Below are 19,063 nucleotides of genomic sequence, written 5' to 3' on the forward strand. Positions count from 1 at the left end.
TTTATTTATATGCTGATATAAATTAGGTTTTGGTCGACACTATTAGACTACAAGCCCATGGGACATTTTGAAGGGGTCATTTGACCCAGCATGAATAACATATAAATCAATACTACAATATATAATAACAACTTTAGAAACTATGCCGTCAATTTTTATCGGTACAGGTGGCTACACAGGTAACATAAACTTACCACTCAAGGGAGTCGCGGGGAGTGGGGGGGGGGTCAGGGCCGCCGCTAAGGTATTATCCGCCCGTGTGCAACTTAATATTTACCGCCCCCCTTCCAACACTTTAGACATACATACTATTATTTAAAGAAATGTGCAGAAGATGCATAATATAACAATAATAATTTGTAAATAGATAAATACTTACTTAAACGGTTAGACTAATCTCCATGATTCAACGTCCATATATTATCCTAATGTATATCCTAATATCACATCCTAATATCCTAATTTAAACGTCCATTTAATTAAAATAAACCGTGAATAGAAACATAAACACATAAAAAAACTAAAAATGCATTTTTCGGGCTTTCGTCTCGGAAAACTTTTTGACAATATGAAACTTTACTTGGATTCATATTTGCAGACCATTTTCCGGGATCATCTGAAACCAAGTATATGCTGGAGCTTCCTACACTGTAATCCAAATTAACTGGAACATTAATTGTTCTGTCTTGGTTGGTGGTTTCAGGTTCAGGCGTTTTAGCATCAGCACTCGCACTATCGCTATTATTGTCATCAAATCCTCCGTCTCTATTCATAGGAATATTCAATTGTTTGGTACTTTTTTCTATGGTTTGGACTTCGCTTGAAGTTGAAGGTCCTAAATTTATATCCGAGTCGTCTATATATTGTTCTGAAGCTATTTTCTTGTGGCATTTTAAATTAATTACTATTTAACTGGGAATAAGCCACAATTAAAGGTTAAAATACGTTTATTGACGTTTCAATTTCCACTTCGGAAATCGTTCTCAAAATACAAACATTAGTAAATTAAACAAATTTTGTTTTTGTTACTTAGTGAAAAATTCTTCTATTAATTTAATTTTATCTGACTCATCTATATTGACAATTCAGACATACATTATACATTTTAAAGTAGACGACTTTAAAATGATATTGCCAATATTGTTGAGTTGCGTTCCTGGGACGACTTTACTTATAAGATAGTTCATTCGATTACATGAAATCAACTTTAACTTGAGAATATCCGTCAAAAAAGATCATAACATGTTATTCGTCTTTAAAAAGACAAATACATGCCATGATGACATCATTGTGTTGATCTTATCTTCTCAAATCAATCTCATCTCAATCAATCTCAAAAAAACAAAAAAAAAAAAAAAAAAAAAAAAAAATTAAAGAAGCGGCTCTAATTATGCTAAATGAGACCAATTGTGTCGCGAATTCCTCGGCAGAATGTAGTAGGATCTGGTTACCCATATTGAAAGAGGAAGTTATTAAAAAGAAAATACCAGTATTGGTAAGTCAGTAACATATAGAGAATACATCATTTATATTTTTTAAATAACAAACATATACAATCGGAATTTGGTATTTATTGAAGGTAAAATAAATGCAAGATCAAATACTTACCATGTCGGGATAGTATTATGAGGTTTTTTTCCTGGTTTTTCCCTCATAATTTACTATGGAATCACTAACAGGAGAATTTTACTGTCATCATGGCATGTATTTGTCTTTTTAAAGACGAATTACATGTTATGATCTTTTTTGACGGATATTCTCAAGTTAAAGTTGATTTCATGTAATCGAATGAACTATCTTATAAGTAAAGTCGTCCCAGGAACGCAACTCAACAATATTGGCAATATCATTTTAAAGTCGTCTACTTTAAAATGTATAATGTATGTCTGAATTGTCAATATAGATGAGTCAGATAAAATTAAATTAATAGAAGAATTTTTCACTAAGTAACAAAAACAAAATTTGTTTAATTTACTAATGTTTGTATTTTGAGAACGATTTCCGAAGTGGAAATTGAAACGTCAATAAACGTATTTTAACCTTTAATTGTGGCTTATTCCCAGTTAAATAGTAATTAATGAGTCTTCTATATTTTCATGGATGTTTTTCATCAAAAATGATTCCAGTGCACCGCTAAGTTTTTTTTTCTCCTCAGTTTTTGCCTCTTTTATTTTTCTATATTAAAAGCCTGAAAGTCGTTTTTTTTTCTTTCGGACATTTTGAAATTATCACTTAAGAACGAAGCCGGGCAAATTTTACAAAATAAATCCAAAAACACTTCAACTAAGTTGTCCAAATAATGTTTCTCCAAAAAATATGTAGCCGTAACGCGTATACGAATAAAATTGCTCTGATCTCGACGTTACTTCGAAATATAGTACCTACTGTGCAAAAGAAACGGGTACACTACTATATTTTACAAACAAAATCGTTTATCAAAAGCGTGTCTAAATTCATCGAATTCCTAACTAAGACTGAACATAAGACATAATAACCCATCTATAAACATAACCATAGGAACAATATTATAACAGAAACTTTACAACTACTTGACTAAATTCTTGTAAAGTATCTACATGTGAAATCCCAAATAACTAAAGTCCTACAGCCGCCAGCCGCTTTGAATTAAAAAGTATTCCCGAAACTGCTTTATGACTGTACCTGCAAAAGGGCGGCAGTTCATACAATAAATAATATTTTCTGACATTTTTTTTAGATTAGGATGAAAAAAAGAAGTATACATGATAAATGAAACGCATTTGAGTATTATCACGTAATGAATAATTATTATTGTTTAGAATATTAGAGTTCACAGAATTATCTGAATCATTACTATTTAATTATTTGAATTTATTTTCGTTTTAAAAGAATATTATCATCAGTGGACTGCTTTTGGCCGCCCCTATTGTTGGCCGCCCGTGTGCGATGCACACTTGGCACACATGGTAGCGGCGGCCCTGGGGGGAGGGGTTTTGGTCAAACATTTTTGTATGGCATTTATAACTTAGGTAGGTAATACAAAAATAATGACCTGCGACCGAATGCCGTAAAAAATATTGGTACCAATAGCAGCGACAATCTTTGATTTTCGGACAATTTTGACCCCCTTTTTGGGTAATTTGATACAGTCCGGCATTCATACACATAGTTCCGGATTGTTATTAAGATTACTGTTTTTGCAGTGCCGTACATATCGGCTGGTACAGACGTGAGAAATCTAAGGAGCACCCCTCTATTTTTAAGTAGTACAAATTAGGTCATTTGAGCCAATATGAAACTGACTGATTTAAATTTAGTTGCAACATTTTTAGACATGTACATGTTTTACGGTACATGTGCTTATGAAAGGAAAATTCATTTCCCTCTTGTAAGTGGGATATTACGATCAAAAATTTCTGTACAGCATTGATATATTTTGTCAATATTGACATCAATTATCCACAAAAACAAAATGCTGTACCAAAAAAAAATGGTTCTAAATGGCTTTAAAAGTATTATAGTCCAGGTTGTCAGACTGCTCCCGTAGGAAAAATGTTTCTCATTTAGTTTCTTTACGGATTCCTGTTCAAAAATGCCCCCTATAAAAAAAATTTTAGTTAGAAATTGTTTGAACAATTATTTTAAACAAATTCCAAAAATAACCGATTTTTACACCGAGAAACATTTTTTTAAATTTCTTGGGTCATTTTAAACAAAAAAAGTAATTTTTGTCTAAAATTGATAGTTTTCAAGGTATAAATAATTTAAAATCTCAAAAAAAAAAACCAAAATACGCACTTTCGAGGTTGGAAAACTCATATGGAAATTATTATTTTTCAGGTTGCCAAGTGCCTAAATTGAAGGGAAATTTTGAGAAGGTCTATTAAATTTGTTTTTTCTCTTCAGTTCCAAGAAATTTATCTTAAGATAATTAATAATAATAAGTTTTGTGGTGGGGCCCTTGGTCAATGCTTTTTGCTGATGATATTGTGTTAGTAGAGAAGAGCAAAGATATCTTGAAAGGTTGGAGAAACGCTATTGAAGAGAGAAGACTTAGGATTAGCAGGTCGAAAACGGAATAGGTGTGGTTAGGAGGTAGAGGAATGATTGGGGACATAGAATTGCTTGGAGAAAAACTAGGAAGAGTAGGAGAATTTAAATACTTGGCTCCTACTGAAAATGGGTAACTAGATCGGTAAATTTCCCACAGGATACAGGCTGGTTGGTTTAACTGGAAGCGAATAAGCGGGGTACTTTGTGATCGAAAAATCGGCGAAGGGCTGAAAGGAAAGATATACAAGAGTGTGGTGAGACTTGCGTTGGTGTACGGCGATAAAGTGTGGCCTGTAAAGAAGATTTAGGAAAAGAAGATGGAGGCAGCTGGAATGAAAATGTTACGGTGGATGTTTGATAAGACTAGAAAGGGCAGGATCAGGAACGATTTGATCAGGGAAAGAGCCGGGGTGACTACAGTCTCAAAAAAGATTTAAGAACAAAGACTACAATGGTTTGGTCATGTCAGATGTAGAAATTAAAATTAAGTGGGATGAAGGATAGAGGTGTTAAAAGTTTATGGAAGGAGAGGTAGAGGAAAACCGAGAAGGATGGAAGGATTGTGTGGCAGAAGACTTAAGGGACAAAGGTTTAGGTCAAAAAGACTCTATGAACAGAAATGAGTGGCGACAAATAGTAAGGAACAGCAGCCGCTGATAAAGGAAAAGCCGAGGAAGTAAAAGAAGAAGAAATTTACTAAAATATAAAACACAGAATTCAGGAAGCAACACTAAAAGTCATTGGTGTTAAAGAATGCAAAAATTCATGTTGGTGAGATAATTTAATCCAACTGTAGTAGAAAAAAGAAAATTTTAGATCTGAAGGATGATGAAGACTGAAAGAACTAAAATAGATATTGAACATATAGTGAAAAAAGAAATTAAGATAGCAAAAAGCAAATCATGTGAAACCCAGTGTGCTGAAATAAGCTCAGTGGTAGGGGATGTAGGTCTAGAAAAACTTGGCAAACTATAAGCGCTCGTAGAAAAACCACAAATGACAACAAAAATAAACTTTATAGAAAAGGAAAGGCTACTATGGCATGCTATTTGAAGAAAGACGTGGAGAGTGTTTAGACACACAATTAAATCTGGAAGAAACAAGGATTAGCGGAGTAGATACCATAACTATCAAGTTAATTAAACATGTAATTATAAAAACATATAAACCGCTTTGTGTAGTGTCAAGAAAGAGAAACGGTACCAAGGAATTGAAAAAACTCTTACATAAATTCCATTTATGAAAATAGAAATAGGAAAGACTGCAGTAGTTTTCGGGGCATTATCATTACATTCTAATGCTATATTAATTAATAAATGTAGAAACCCATCTCTATTGTATTCGGACCTTTTACAAGGTAAGGAAGGCAGATACAACAATTTGAAATGTACTGTAAATATTTATGGAAACATATTAAAACCTGCATAAACTTTCTAAGCGTTTAGCAAACATAATTTGGGTTTATAACTCTTTATCAACACTAAATAAAGTTTAAGCCTTTTTTCTGTCCTTTTTTCAGATCAGAATGTCATATAGTTTCGGTACTACCTTCTCTAGTTTGTGAATCTTTAGCTATTTTAATCTCTTAATTGAATAAGTAGCAAATAACATAGATTCGATTAGTGTATGTTATGATTAACCTATTTTGGTGGACAACATAAATCCTAAATCCATTTGTTATAGAATAAATACGAGTGCATTAGTTCGATATTTTTCTATTTACAATTAACTGCAAACACGTGCAGCGATTCGCAATATAGAGATGCAAAATAAAAGTTTTAAACAGACTGGTAGAGTTTGCAGAAATAAGTAAAAACCTGTTAAAAAAAATTTTGATACAGTTGTCATAAATGAGGAGATGGATTTTAATTCATTTTAAAAATGACAAAAAATTAGAAGTATTGAAAAGAAATAAACATAAATCACGTACAAATCAAATTTGCCCATTAAAATGTTTTTCACCAAAATATTTTATAATATTAGTTTTCTTAAGAATATATTTTTTTAAATGTTTATTGCTGTTTTGTTTTCCCTCACTCTTTTTGACAATTAAAATAAAGTAAAATTTCTTCTGAGGCCCTTAGGTAACAGGAAACTAGAAAAATAAGAATATACTCTGTAGGGTAGGTAACTAAACTAAGTTTTGACACTAAAGTGGTCGATAAAGTGCCATATAAGGATGAATATATCAGATATTAGCGTCTTAAGACTAATTTAGTAAGGAAAATGTATGAAAAATGTTTTATTATTATTTTACAACTTCACTAGCATTGTTTGTTTCAATTTGAAATTTTTTTATGACTTAAAGGAAGTTTTTAATCAACGTCCGTGTGTAGGAAAATCGTTCGTAGTAAAATGGTTGTAGATGTGCGTAAAATCTAAGACAAATATTCAATTATAATAAAACTTATATGATTTGCTATATGTTGCGTTTGTTTTTGACGAAGAAGTGTTTACTTACTCGTTATGTGGTATGTCCTCATCTTGTTCGGGAAAAACTCGCATTATTTGTGTGAGAAATAAAAGCAGCAGAAGCAGAGTTTTCTTGTATGGATACGAGTTCGGCAATACATTTTTGGTTTCACGAAACATGTTCACTCCACTTCTATCTACACTACTACTAGGTCAATCTGTTGACTAACCAATTATTCTGCATTTTCTGATACTCATTTCTTTGGATAATGGTCACTGTGTCTGATAAGTTGGTCGATGCTGAAATTTTATTCACTGATTTCACATGTTAGTTTAGTTACCGAATCACTGTTGACTTCAGTTATAGTAAGTGGCAATGCTTTTGAATTTAGTAGACCCGGTCGAGTTACAATTTTTGGCTGTAGTACACACCCCGAGTCTCCAATCCGCCGATTCTACTTTGGATTCGTATGCAATTTCTGCGCAACGCGCAAACGCCGCCACCCTTTCAATCGATATTGAAAAATAGAATCATCTACAGAGGGTTATTTTAATTCATAACCCTTTTTATTATTTACTATTAAATTTATTTACTTATTTTTTTAATCAATCTATTCAATTTTAATCAAACATTCCCCCATTATTTATCTCATTAATAAAAATTCGGGATTATTTGCTTAATAACTCAAAAAAAAACAGACGACAGTCAGTAGTAACTGCTTTATCTTTATCTTTTAATCGAGAGAAATACTTTTACAATATTTATATAGAAAGACAGAAATAGTTCAGCAGGATTTTTTTTCTTACTAGATATTTCTGACAAGTGTCATTTTCAAACTTGTTCAATAGAGGGCGCTTAACTATTTTTCTTAGGTAATAGACGGATTCCATCATCAGTTTTATTGTGGTTATTAACGTTTAGTCTTCACAGCAGAAATTCCAATAACTAAATCAGGTTTTTTGGCTTGGTTTACTATTCTTTTCCATTTGTTCCTCTGTGCAGCTTTATTTTTCAAGTTTATGATTTAAGTTCTATGTCTTTTTAACATCCTTCTGGTTTTCGGTCTCCCTTTCTTCTTCTTTTCTCCTATTTCTCCCGATAGTATTTTTTGGGTAGTCTGGAATCGTTTAAGTATTACGTAAAGCAATTAGAGGGGTGGGAGTATTGTTAAATGTTACGGTGCGTTACAGGGGTGGGAGGGGGTTCAAACAAAGCGTTACGTAACATTGTTTTTTTACTTAAAGAAAAAAACTATGGAATTAAAATCTCTCAAGTTAGCAATCCTTTTCGTTTATGTTTTACGGGGAATGCCTCGATTGTATTGTTATTTTGTTTATGTTTGACGGGAAATCCATCGACTGTACATCCTTTTTTATTTTGCTTTCGTTATCAGTAATACGCAGCAACAAATTGATGTAGTCAGTGTTGTTAAATTTAATTCACATTGTAATGCCATCAAAAGTTAAAAAAAAACATGAAAATTGACAACTAAGATGTTTCGGTGGAATACAGAAAGCTGATTAAATGCGCAGACGAATACTGCTGTTGCCACTCTGAAGCACAAATAAATATATTAGTTAATGAATTTATTATTAAAAAAAGTTAAAATACAAGAATGCATGAGAGAAACCATAAGGGATGAAGCCAAAAATGTATTTGAGAATAAAGTAGGGAAAACTTTACAAAATGTAAGGTTAGAAGCAAAAGAGATGTGGTAAGGGGAGCAGACGAGAGGGAAGAGAAAACACCAACGATTCTTGAAGTTAAAGATGCAGATAACAAACTAGCCAGGAACAAATCACCCCGAATAGATAATCTCCCAGCTGAACTATATAAAGAAGGTAGGCATGATACTATAATGGCATTACAGCAGCTTATAAAAGAAATATGGACATATAATTCTCTCCATAATGATTGGAATATTGGAATACGTTGCATCATATACAAAAAAGGAGATATCTTTGAATGCTCTAACCACAGAGGAATTACACTTCTAAATGCAGTAATATAAAATATTTTCCACAGTACTATGTCACCGTATGGTACCAGATGTAGAACGGATAGTAGGAAAATACCAGGCTGGTTTTAGAGGTGGTAACTCGACAATTCGTCAGATTGCAACCCTGAAACAAATTTTGGAAAAAACACTGGAATATGGCATTTATACTCATCACATATTTATAGACTACAAAGCAGCCTACGACTCTGTGAATAGAAGAGAATGTTCAAAGCAATGAAAGAGCTAAGAATACCAAATCATTTGGTAAATTTAATTAAACTAACTGTTGAAAAAGTTGAGTGTAGAGTACGAATTCAGAGGGAATTGTCTGAACCTCTTAAAACAAATAATGGGCTGCGCCAGGGAGACCCTCTCTCCTGTGTACTGTTGAATCTGGCTCTGGAAAACTAATACGTAAGTATTACTTTTTCCAGAGAGAACGTTACGGTACGTTTTATGGGGGGTTAGGGGGGGATCAAAAATATTTAAAAATTATGTTACGTAGTACTTGAACGCCACCTCTCGTAATTGGCATACTTTAGATATTTCCCAACGATCTCAGTCTTTGTGATTTTATGATCACTATGATATTTTATGACACCATAGTATTTGCGGACAACTTAGAAGACCTACAAGTTCTTACGAACAAAATCACGTATTACAGTCAACAATATGGACTCAATATAAACGTTAAGAAGACAAAGCTTATGATAATTAGCAAGAAAAGAATAACAAAAGGTCAACTCTACGTCAACCAATCCCCTGTAGAAAGAGTGACGCACTACAACTACCTCGGCACCATAATAAATGAAGAATGGACCAACAACCAGGAGATTAGAGCACGCATCGGGAAAGCTAGATCCACCTTCAATCGGGTGGGGGCCTTCTTCAAGAGTCACAACCTATCTTTTGATACAAAAGTAAGAATGCTGCGATGCTACGTCTTCTCTGTCCTTTTTTATGGTGTTGAATCGTGGACCTTGAACAAAGATATGTGCAGAAAACTGGAAGCATTTGAGATGTGGCTATATCGGAGAATGCTTAAGATCCCGTGGACTGACCGAGTCACAAATGAGGAGGTCCTCAGAAGAATGAATAAGAATCGAGAAGTACTGACCACCATCAAATCTCGAAAGTTAAAGTTCTTCGGACATATTATGCGAAATGAATCCAGATATACTCTCCTTCAAGCCATCAAGGAAAAATATTTGGAAAACGAGGTCCAGGAAGAAGAAAAACATCTTGGTTAAAGAACCTCAGAATCTGGTTCAATACAACATCTGTTAAGCTTTTCCGCGCTGCTGCAGATAAGATAAAGATTGCCATGATGATCACCAACATTCATAACGGATAGGCACATCAAGAAGAAGAAGAATGATATTTGGTTCTCTATACATATATTCTTTTTAATGCAATATACAACACTGGAGTGATTCCCGCAGACTGGCTCAAGTTCATCTTTGTTACAATATCTAAAAAACACAATGCTAGAAAATGGCTCAAAATATCATCGATTAATTAGCCCAATGAGCCACACTCTTAAGATTTTCTTAAGAATACTTCACAACAGAATTAGACTCATATGCGAAGAAGATCTCGAAGATACCTAATTTAGTTTTAGAAATACTATGGGAACTAGGGAGGCATTTCTTGCGATAAATATCCTATTACAAATTTTCCTTGATCAAAGAAAATATGTATTTACATGCTTCGTTGACTTTGAAAAGGCATTCGATTAAGTACAGCATGTAAAATTATTGCAGATCCTAAAAAATATAGGAATAGATAACAAAGATATTCGTGCAAATAAAAATGTTTACCTGAATCAAACTGCTATCGTAAAAATTGAAGACAATTACACCGACGAAGTCTCCATACAGGAGGTTGCATTTTCTCTCCAACATTGTTCAATGTTTACTTGAACCAACTATTTAAAAAGATACTTGAGAGATAGCCATATGAAATCAAAATCAACGGGGAACTACTTAATGTAATTAGATACGCGCACGATACAGACATTCTGTCAAAAAATATTGAAGGTCTCCAAATTCTGCTTTATCGTATTCACGAAGTAGGAAAGGAACTTAAAATAAACTCACACAAAACCAAATTTTTAATCTTTAGTCGGAACCCACATTCAGATGCACCGCTTCAATTCAATGGAGTCCAAGTTGAAAAAATTCACAAAATTACATATTTAGGAACTGTCATAATGGATCAACTAGATCCAGACATAAAAATAAAACAAAGAATAGCAATTACTAAAACTACTTTTATAAAACTGAAGACTTTTCTTTAAAATAATTATCTTAGTTTAGAACTAAGACAAATAATGGTTAAGTGATATATTTGGTCTGTAATTTTGTATGGAGAAGCAGTGTGGGCACTAAAAGTATCAAGTATGAACAGAATTGAAGCACTGGAAATGTGGATTCATAGACGAATGCTGCAGATACCTAGGACAGCAAGAAGAGTAATGAGGAAGTACTAAGGAGGGTCAACAAAGATAGAGAATTGCTAAACACCGGAAAATGCCTTATCTGGTATATATAGTGAGAGGAACAAAAAATATTCCTGTATGGACTCAGATATCAAATACAGAACAATTATTCCATGTGGTAGACGATCGAGAATCCTTTGCAATGGTGATCGCCAACGTCGGATAACTCTGTATGGCACGTGAAGAAGAAGATACATCTTCTCTAGTTCTATATCTGGTCTTTTTATCCACATTGCATTTCATAGCTTTTCTCCAAATATTTTCCTGAGGACTTTTCTTTCCTACACTTAGAGCAGGACTTGTTCATCGTCTATGTTTCACTGCCATATAATGCTATAGGTCTTATCACTGTCTTACTTATTCTTATCGTGACCTTTTGAGATATGTTTTTACTTCTTAATATCTTATTTAAAGCAAAGATACAACTATTACCAGCCATAATTTTTGCTTAGATTTCTGTCCTCATATTTGGTCTCCTGGTGAATGTCGTTCCTAGGTACTGGAATCTTTCTACTTCTTCGAATTCATATATTTTTCCTTCTGTGATTATTGTCAGGTATTGTCCTTGTATGTATTCTCGGTTTGCCCATTCCATATATTTGGTCTCTTCGTCGTTTATGTATATCCCTTTCTTTCTTGCTTCTAGTCTTTGTAGGATTTCTTTTAATTCTTGTTTATTTATTTATTTATTTTATTTATTTCATGAAAGTATAAATCTCACTTATAAAAATGCTAAATATGCAATTATTTACCCTGAGCGAAGGCTATGTGGGTCAAATTAGAAAAAAATATTTAATACAAACAATAATATAATTACTTTGACACAAATGTTAAGTAAGATGATGTTCAACTGTGCAAACAATTTCTACATGATCTACAGATATTATCATTATTGATATTTATTTAACAGAAAGAAAACTCAAACTTATTATATAAAAAGAAAACGAAAAAAATAACAAATGTAAAAAATGTCAGTGTGAGGGGGTTATAAAATGGTTCTCATAAATTAGACTGACTTTTCTATTTTCGTTTAAAGGCATTGGTGTTCGTTGCCTTCACTATGTTTGGGATCAGGTTTTAGTATTTTATTCCTTGTACCAAAATGCTTCGTTATCCTGCAGTTGTGTTCATTGCTAGAGCTTTAAGGTGGAATCTATTTCTTACGTAATATTTGTGAACTTAATAAGTGGCAGTTGTTTCCATATTAGAGTGAAATTTCTCCATTTGACACTAGTGTAAGAATGTACATACGTACAAGAAGATGCAATATTCACAATGCTCTTCACGCAACCTGTTAAGATTGTGATTCATTCACTTAAAAACTAAGCCGGTCCTGTGTGTGGCTGAACTCCACTGACGGCAGTGGCGCATTGAAAGAAGTGTAAAAACAACCGCATGCGCAAGAAAAAAGACAGATGACTTTAGAACATTACAATTTTTGGTTACATTAAAATAAGACATACATATTTAGTTTTAATTATATTAGTTTATTAGTACATTCAGTAGTGTTAATAAAATCTCAAATATAGTGCAATCACCAGTTTTTTATTACTACAGTCCATCTATATTGAAGTCAGAATTAACATTTGGTCCTTCGAGCCGGATAAAATTGGATTGCAGCTTGAGATTTTGCACGTGGTTTATGGAATGGCGCCGGTAATACAAGTAGGTCAAATCCATTTTACCTAAATTCCTGTCGTTGTAGAGTTAATTAATGCTGTTTCAATTTGCAGTCATTTAACAATTGTCTATACATATAATACAATATCAATTATCAATACAAAATCAAATATATAATACAATATCAATTCTACTTGTAAAGCTATTTTCAATGTTTTTTTCCATTTAAATGTGTATGTTTTATTTCCATTTTATTATTTTTTGAGTTTAATATTTCTATATTAAATACACATAGCTATTATAAGGGTATCTCACTATTATGTTCATGTATGATATCGAGAATTAAACCATTAAACACAGTTAAACGCAATTATAGTCATCTCAAATTCCTAAGGCAAAACAACAATAAAAAGTGATTATAAACAATTACAATTTCAATATTAACATTCAGCTACTTCTTATTTGCTGTAATAAATATATTGGTTATAATTATAAAAGTTATCGATTTATTCATTGAGCTCTAATAAAGTTGGATCTATTACTATTATATACTAAATAATTATTCTGCATAAAAGAATACAGGATGGCCGCTAATTTAAATGCAAAGATACGGAAGCGTGGAAGTATTAAACATAAGCTAACTAAATTTCAAAACTATTTTGAACCATTATATAATCGATTTCTAACAAATCAAGAATTTGATAATAAAGAGATAATAGAATTAAAAATCAGATTAAGTAAAGTAGAATCATTAGAAACGGAATTTGAAGAGATTCAAGCCGTGATTGAGGACATTTGTCCAGACGATGAACTTGAGGCACAACGTGAAGAGGCAGACATATTTTTAAACACTCTAATAGATTGTGTAGCTAGGACACAAGAGGTTGTTAAAAAGATTGAAAGTAATTCAATTCCCCAAACCCTAGGGTCAGTAAATAATAATAGTCAATCTTTTAACGAAAATGCAATTAAATTACCACCCATTAAATGCCCTTCTTTTAATTGTGAATTTAGTAAATGGCTAGAATTCAAAGATACATTTGAAGCACTTTTTCATAACAATCTTACGCTTTCAGAAATTCAAAAATATCACTATTTAAGGTCATGCTTAGGTGAAGAAGCCTTGAAAATTATCCAAAGTTTAGAATTTGCAGCACATAATTACCAGGATGCCTGGCAGTTATTGTGTGACCGATTTGACAATAAAAGATTGTTAGTTAATAATCATTTAAAACATTTATTTGAAATTGAGTCCTTACCCAAAGAATCAGCAGTAGGGTTAAGAGGGCTTATTGATTATGTAAACAAGCATATTAGAGCGTTAAAAACATTGCAACTTCCTACTGAGCATTGGGATGCTATGATTGTTCATATGATTTCTTTAAAGCTAGATAAAAATACAAATCGGGAATGGGAGCAATCACGTACAGATAAGATGTTGCCGAGTTTAGCTAGTTTTTTTGAGTTTTTGAAAAATAGAGCAGATTTTTTGGAAACAATAGAAACAAATAGCACTAGAGAAAATAAAGACACGCGACTAAGTGGTCATAAAAGTAAAACACGTCATCATTCATTTTTAGCTAGCAGTTCAGAAAATACTTGGGAACTAAAATGTAATTATTGCAAACAAAAACATTCTATTTATACTTGTGACCAATTTTTGAAATTGTCAGTAGCTGAAAGATGGCACAAAATAAAACAATTGAAACTGTGTACTAATTGTTTATGTCATGGCCATTTTAATACACACTGCCAGAAAGGAAACTGTAAGTTTTGTAAGGGTAAGCACAATTCATTATTACATCATAAGAAATCTAACTCCTTTAATAACAATTCTGCTGATAATCAAAACAATTCTGAGGATTTTGTTAACTCAGAATCTAAAAAAAGTGATCAGTTCAATGGGTCATCCATTATTTGTGGTAATACTGTATTTAATGACAATTATGTTATTTTACCTACTGCAATTGTTGATGTTCAAGATAAGACAGGTAAATTTCATAAAGTCCAAGCCATCTTGGATGTGGGTAGTCAGTGTTCATTTATATCTGACAATTTGTGTAAAAAATTAAATTTGAAAACCAATCGCATTGATGTATCAGTATCTGGTATCGCTGGTATTAATTCTAATTTACGGTACAAATGTGAGGTACTAATAAAATCTAATATTCATAACTTTCAAACTGTCCTAAACTGTATCATTGTTGAAAGAATCTCAAGTAATTTACCATCTTGTAACTTCGATATTTCTAATTGGCACATTCCTGAAGGCATTGCACTTGCTAATCCTATGTTTAATTGTCCTAGAAATGTTGATCTATTAATTGGAGCGGATTTGTTTTGGGAGATTGTACTAAATGAAAGAATAAACCTCGGTCGAAATCTACCTCATCTAGTTAATACTGTCTTTGGCTATGTAGTATCAGGTCCGATAAATATTCCTATGAAAAAAGAGGTTAATTGCAATTTTTTAATAAATGACGATCTTCAAAAGTTCTGGTTTGTCGAGGAGATTCATCATGAACAGAAACAGATGTCACAGGAAGATTTGTTTTGTGAGGACTATTTCAATAAAACAGTTTCTCGAGATCCTTCTGGAAAATTTATTGTTCGTTTTCCACTAAAATTAGAAGCCACTCAATTAGGGGAATCAAAAAACTTAGCTGTTAAAAGACTGCTGTTTCAAGAGAAAAAATTGGAAAAGAATGATGTTTTAAAAAGCAAATACTCTAAATTTATGGATGAGTATTTAAACTTGCAACATATGAGGCAATTAACACAAAAGGAATCCAGTCAATTTCGATGTTTTTTACCCCATTTTGCTGTTTTCCGTGAAGACAGTCTTACTACTGACGTTAGGATTGTATTTGATGGTTCGGCTAAAACCGATTCTGGGATATCATTAAATGATATCCAATATACTGGGCCAGCCATTCAGAATGATATATTTAAAATTATGTTGAGGTTTAGACAGCACAAGTTTGTTGTAATTGCTGATGTGGAAAAAATGTACCGTCAAATTTTGATACACCCTGAAGAAAGATATTTACAAAACATTCTTTGGCGACAAAATCCTAATGAGGACCTCGCACCATTTGAGTTGCAAACAGTTACTTATGGTACGACTAGTGCTCCCTATTTGGCCATAAAATGCATAAAACAATTAGCTTCTGACTATAAACATGATTACCCAATTGCTAGTGAATTGATTGACCGTGACATGTATGTAGATGATTTAATAACTGGCTTCACCAGTGAAGAACATGGAATAGAAATTTGTAATCAAATTTCGATGATATTAAAATCAGCTTCCTTTAAATTAAGAAAATGGGCTTCTAATAGCCAAGATATTTTAAAGGGTTTACAAGATACATCTGATGAGTTTAGTATATTGGAACTAGGAGAGAGTGATAGGCTTAAAACTTTAGGAATTCAATGGATTAGTAATACTGATGTATTAACATACAATGTTTCAACATCCAGTAATAAACAACCTATTACTAAAAGAAGTTTACTTAGTAATATTGCTAAGATATATGACCCTTTAGGTTTAATAAGTCCATGTATTATTCTAGTTAAGATATTAATTCAACAATTATGGTTGCTTGATTTAGATTGGGATGATGAACTACCACGAGACCTGCTCAATAAATGGGTAACATTTAAATCAAAATTGTCTGTTCTTAATAAAATAAATATTCCCAGGTATATTATGTGTGATAAAATAGTTCACATGGAGCTGCATGCCTTCAGTGATGCTAGCAAAGATGCTTATAGTGCAGTTTTATATGTTCGAACGGTTGATGAAAATGGAACAGTGTATGTCAGATTGCTATGTTCCAAAACCAGAGTGTCACCTATAAAAGTATTAACGGTTCCTAGATTAGAGTTATGTGGTGCTTTAGCACTAGCTCGCTTAGTCAATCAAGTGTCAAACGCACTTACATGTCAATGTAATGTTTTTTATTGGTGCGATTCTCAGATAGTATTGTGGTGGTTGAATACAGAGGCCAATAAACTACAAGTTTTTGTAAGCAATAGAGTCTCAGAAATTCAAACGCTGAGCAATATATCGAATTGGAGCTATGTCAATACTAAAGAAAATCCTGCTGATGTAGCATCTCGTGGCATGTATCCAGATGAACTATCCAATTGCAAGGTATGGTGGAATGGACCCTCATTTTTATATGAAAAACCATTCTGGCCACGATTATTTCAAGCTGGAGATAACAAGGAGTTTCCAGAAATCCGTAAAATTTGTCACACGCTTGTTGTTACCGAACAATTATTATTGTTTCACCGGTTCTCCTCTCTTAATAGATTAAAACGAGTTTTTGCATATTGCTTACGCTTCATTACAAACCTAAAGGAACGTACAAGGACAAAAGGTCCTCTTAGCGTTCTAGAGATGGAAAACAGTATGTTATGTTTAACTAAATTAGCACAAAAGGAAAGTTTTAAAAATGAAATTTCTATTATTAGTCAACAAAAAAATTTGCCTCATAAACATAGGTTACTTTCTCTAAGTCCATTCTTAGATTCAAACAGTTTTCTGAGAGTAGGGGGTAGACTTAAAAATTCCTCTTTGTCATTTGATGAAAAGCATCCATATCTCCTAGATGGTAAACATTTATTCACTAAATTAATATTTCACGCCGAACATTTACGATTACAACATGCAGGTCCACAACTTTTATTGTTTTCAGTACGTGAGAAGTTCTGGGCGACTGCTGGCATGTGTCTTGCCAAGAAGGTGGTACGAAATTGCATACAATGTTTTAAAAATAAACCTAGACAAACCGCCTCAATCATGGCTGACCTCCCTAAACATAGGGTTCAAATTTCAAAACCTTTTGCAAATACTGGAATTGATTACGCTGGTCCAGTACTGTTGCGTGATAGAAAGGGCCGACCTTATAAAACTTATAAGGCATATATTTGTTTATTTATATGTTTTGCCACTAAGGGTGTTCACATTGAGCTGGTCACTGAGTTAACGAGTGAAGCATTTCTTGCTACATTTAGAAGGTTTGCCGCTCGACGTGGTACTCCTAATCATTTATATTCCGATAATGGATCTAATTTTGTTGGAGCTTATAAAGAGCTGCAAAAGTTATATAAGTTTTTAGAAAATTCTCAATCTGAGTTTGTTACAATCTGTTCACAGCAAAAAATTTCGTGGCATTTTATTCCACCAAATACTCCACATTTTGGAGGTCTTTGGGAGTCAAATATCAAAAACATTAAACATCATCTCCACAGAGTAATAGGAGAATCTATTTTAACATTTGAGGAGTATTCAACACTATTAACGCAAATTGAGGCAACATTAAACTCTAGACCTTTGTATCCTATGTCCTCAGATCCCAACGATTTAAACCCAATTACCCCTTCTCACCTATTGATTGGACATGCTCATACATCACCTCCTGACCCACTATATGAAAGTATTACAATTAACCGGCTGTCCAGATTTCAATTATTGCAGCAAATGAATCAAAGCTTTTGGAAAAGATGGTCCTGTTTTTATCTCTCTGAACTGCAGAAACGACACAAATGGAAAACTGGGAAAATGGATGTCAATATTGGTGACCTGGTCGTCGTAAAGCATGATAACCTGCCTTCTATTAAATGGATTTTGGGAAGAATTGTTGATGTCCATCCAGGCGATGATGGTGTAGTGCGGGTAGTGACTATAAAAACTTCGCAAAATACTTTTAAACGGGGTGTTTCGAAAATTTGTCCACTCCCTTCTCCTAATGACGATGTGTTTTGATAAGAATTTTTGAACATGCTGTTCAAAAGGGGGGAGTATGTTAAGATTGTGATTCATTCACTTAAAAACTAAGCCGGTCCTGTGTGTGGCTGAACTCCACTGACGGCAGTGGCGCATTGAAAGAAGTGTAAAAACAACCGCATGCGCAAGAAAAAAGACAGATGACTTTAGAACATTACAATTTTTGGTTACATTAAAATAAGACATACATATTTAGTTTTAATTATATTAGTTTATTAGTACATTCAGTAGTGTTAATAAAATCTCAAATATAGTGCAATCACCAGTTTTTTATTACTACAGTCCATCTATATTGAAGTCAGAATTAACACAACCCTAGAAAATATATTCAGCAAAAACTGGTAGAACAAAGGCCTATCCGTAGACGGAGAATTACTGTCATCTAAGATTTCCAGACGACATCGTTGTGATCGCTAATATTCCTGCAAAACTATAAGAACTTATAAGTGATCTAAATGCAGCTAGCAATGAAGTTGACCTAAAAATGAGCTCATGAACCATGTACAATGAGCTAACAGATGTTCAAGATGTAATAATAAACACTATATTTGAGACAGTAGACGAGTATGTATAGCTGGGACAATTAATACATAAATCTGGCTTCTTACTTCCAGAAATCAACAGAAGAATGAAACTGTCTTGGGGATCTTTTGGTAAAAATGCTGTAATATTTAAGTCCCAAATCTCACTCCACCTGATGAA

At 33.0% G+C, this 19,063-nt stretch overlaps 2 protein-coding genes across 2 annotated transcripts in view; one reads left to right on the forward strand and one right to left on the reverse strand.

The window, feature by feature from the left end:
* stol (voltage-dependent calcium channel subunit stolid) overlaps positions 1-6,958 on the reverse strand; it is a 164,817-nt gene extending 157,859 nt beyond the window's left edge. The window contains exon 1 of the mRNA XM_072546474.1: positions 6,494-6,958. Within this exon, the coding sequence (XP_072402575.1) occupies positions 6,494-6,624 (131 nt within the window). The 5' untranslated portion in view covers positions 6,625-6,958. The remainder of the gene's footprint in view (positions 1-6,493) is intronic.
* Positions 6,959-13,147: 6,189 nt separating this feature from the next.
* LOC140451756 (uncharacterized) lies at positions 13,148-18,340 on the forward strand. The gene has a single exon (XM_072545604.1). It carries the CDS (start codon positions 13,148-13,150, stop codon positions 18,338-18,340), a length of 5,193 nt encoding a protein of 1,730 aa, XP_072401705.1.
* Positions 18,341-19,063: the final 723 nt, after the last annotated feature.

This window comes from Diabrotica undecimpunctata, chromosome 10, assembly GCF_040954645.1.
Source record: "Diabrotica undecimpunctata isolate CICGRU chromosome 10, icDiaUnde3, whole genome shotgun sequence".
In the NCBI taxonomy this organism is placed as follows: Eukaryota; Metazoa; Arthropoda; class Insecta; order Coleoptera; family Chrysomelidae; genus Diabrotica; species Diabrotica undecimpunctata.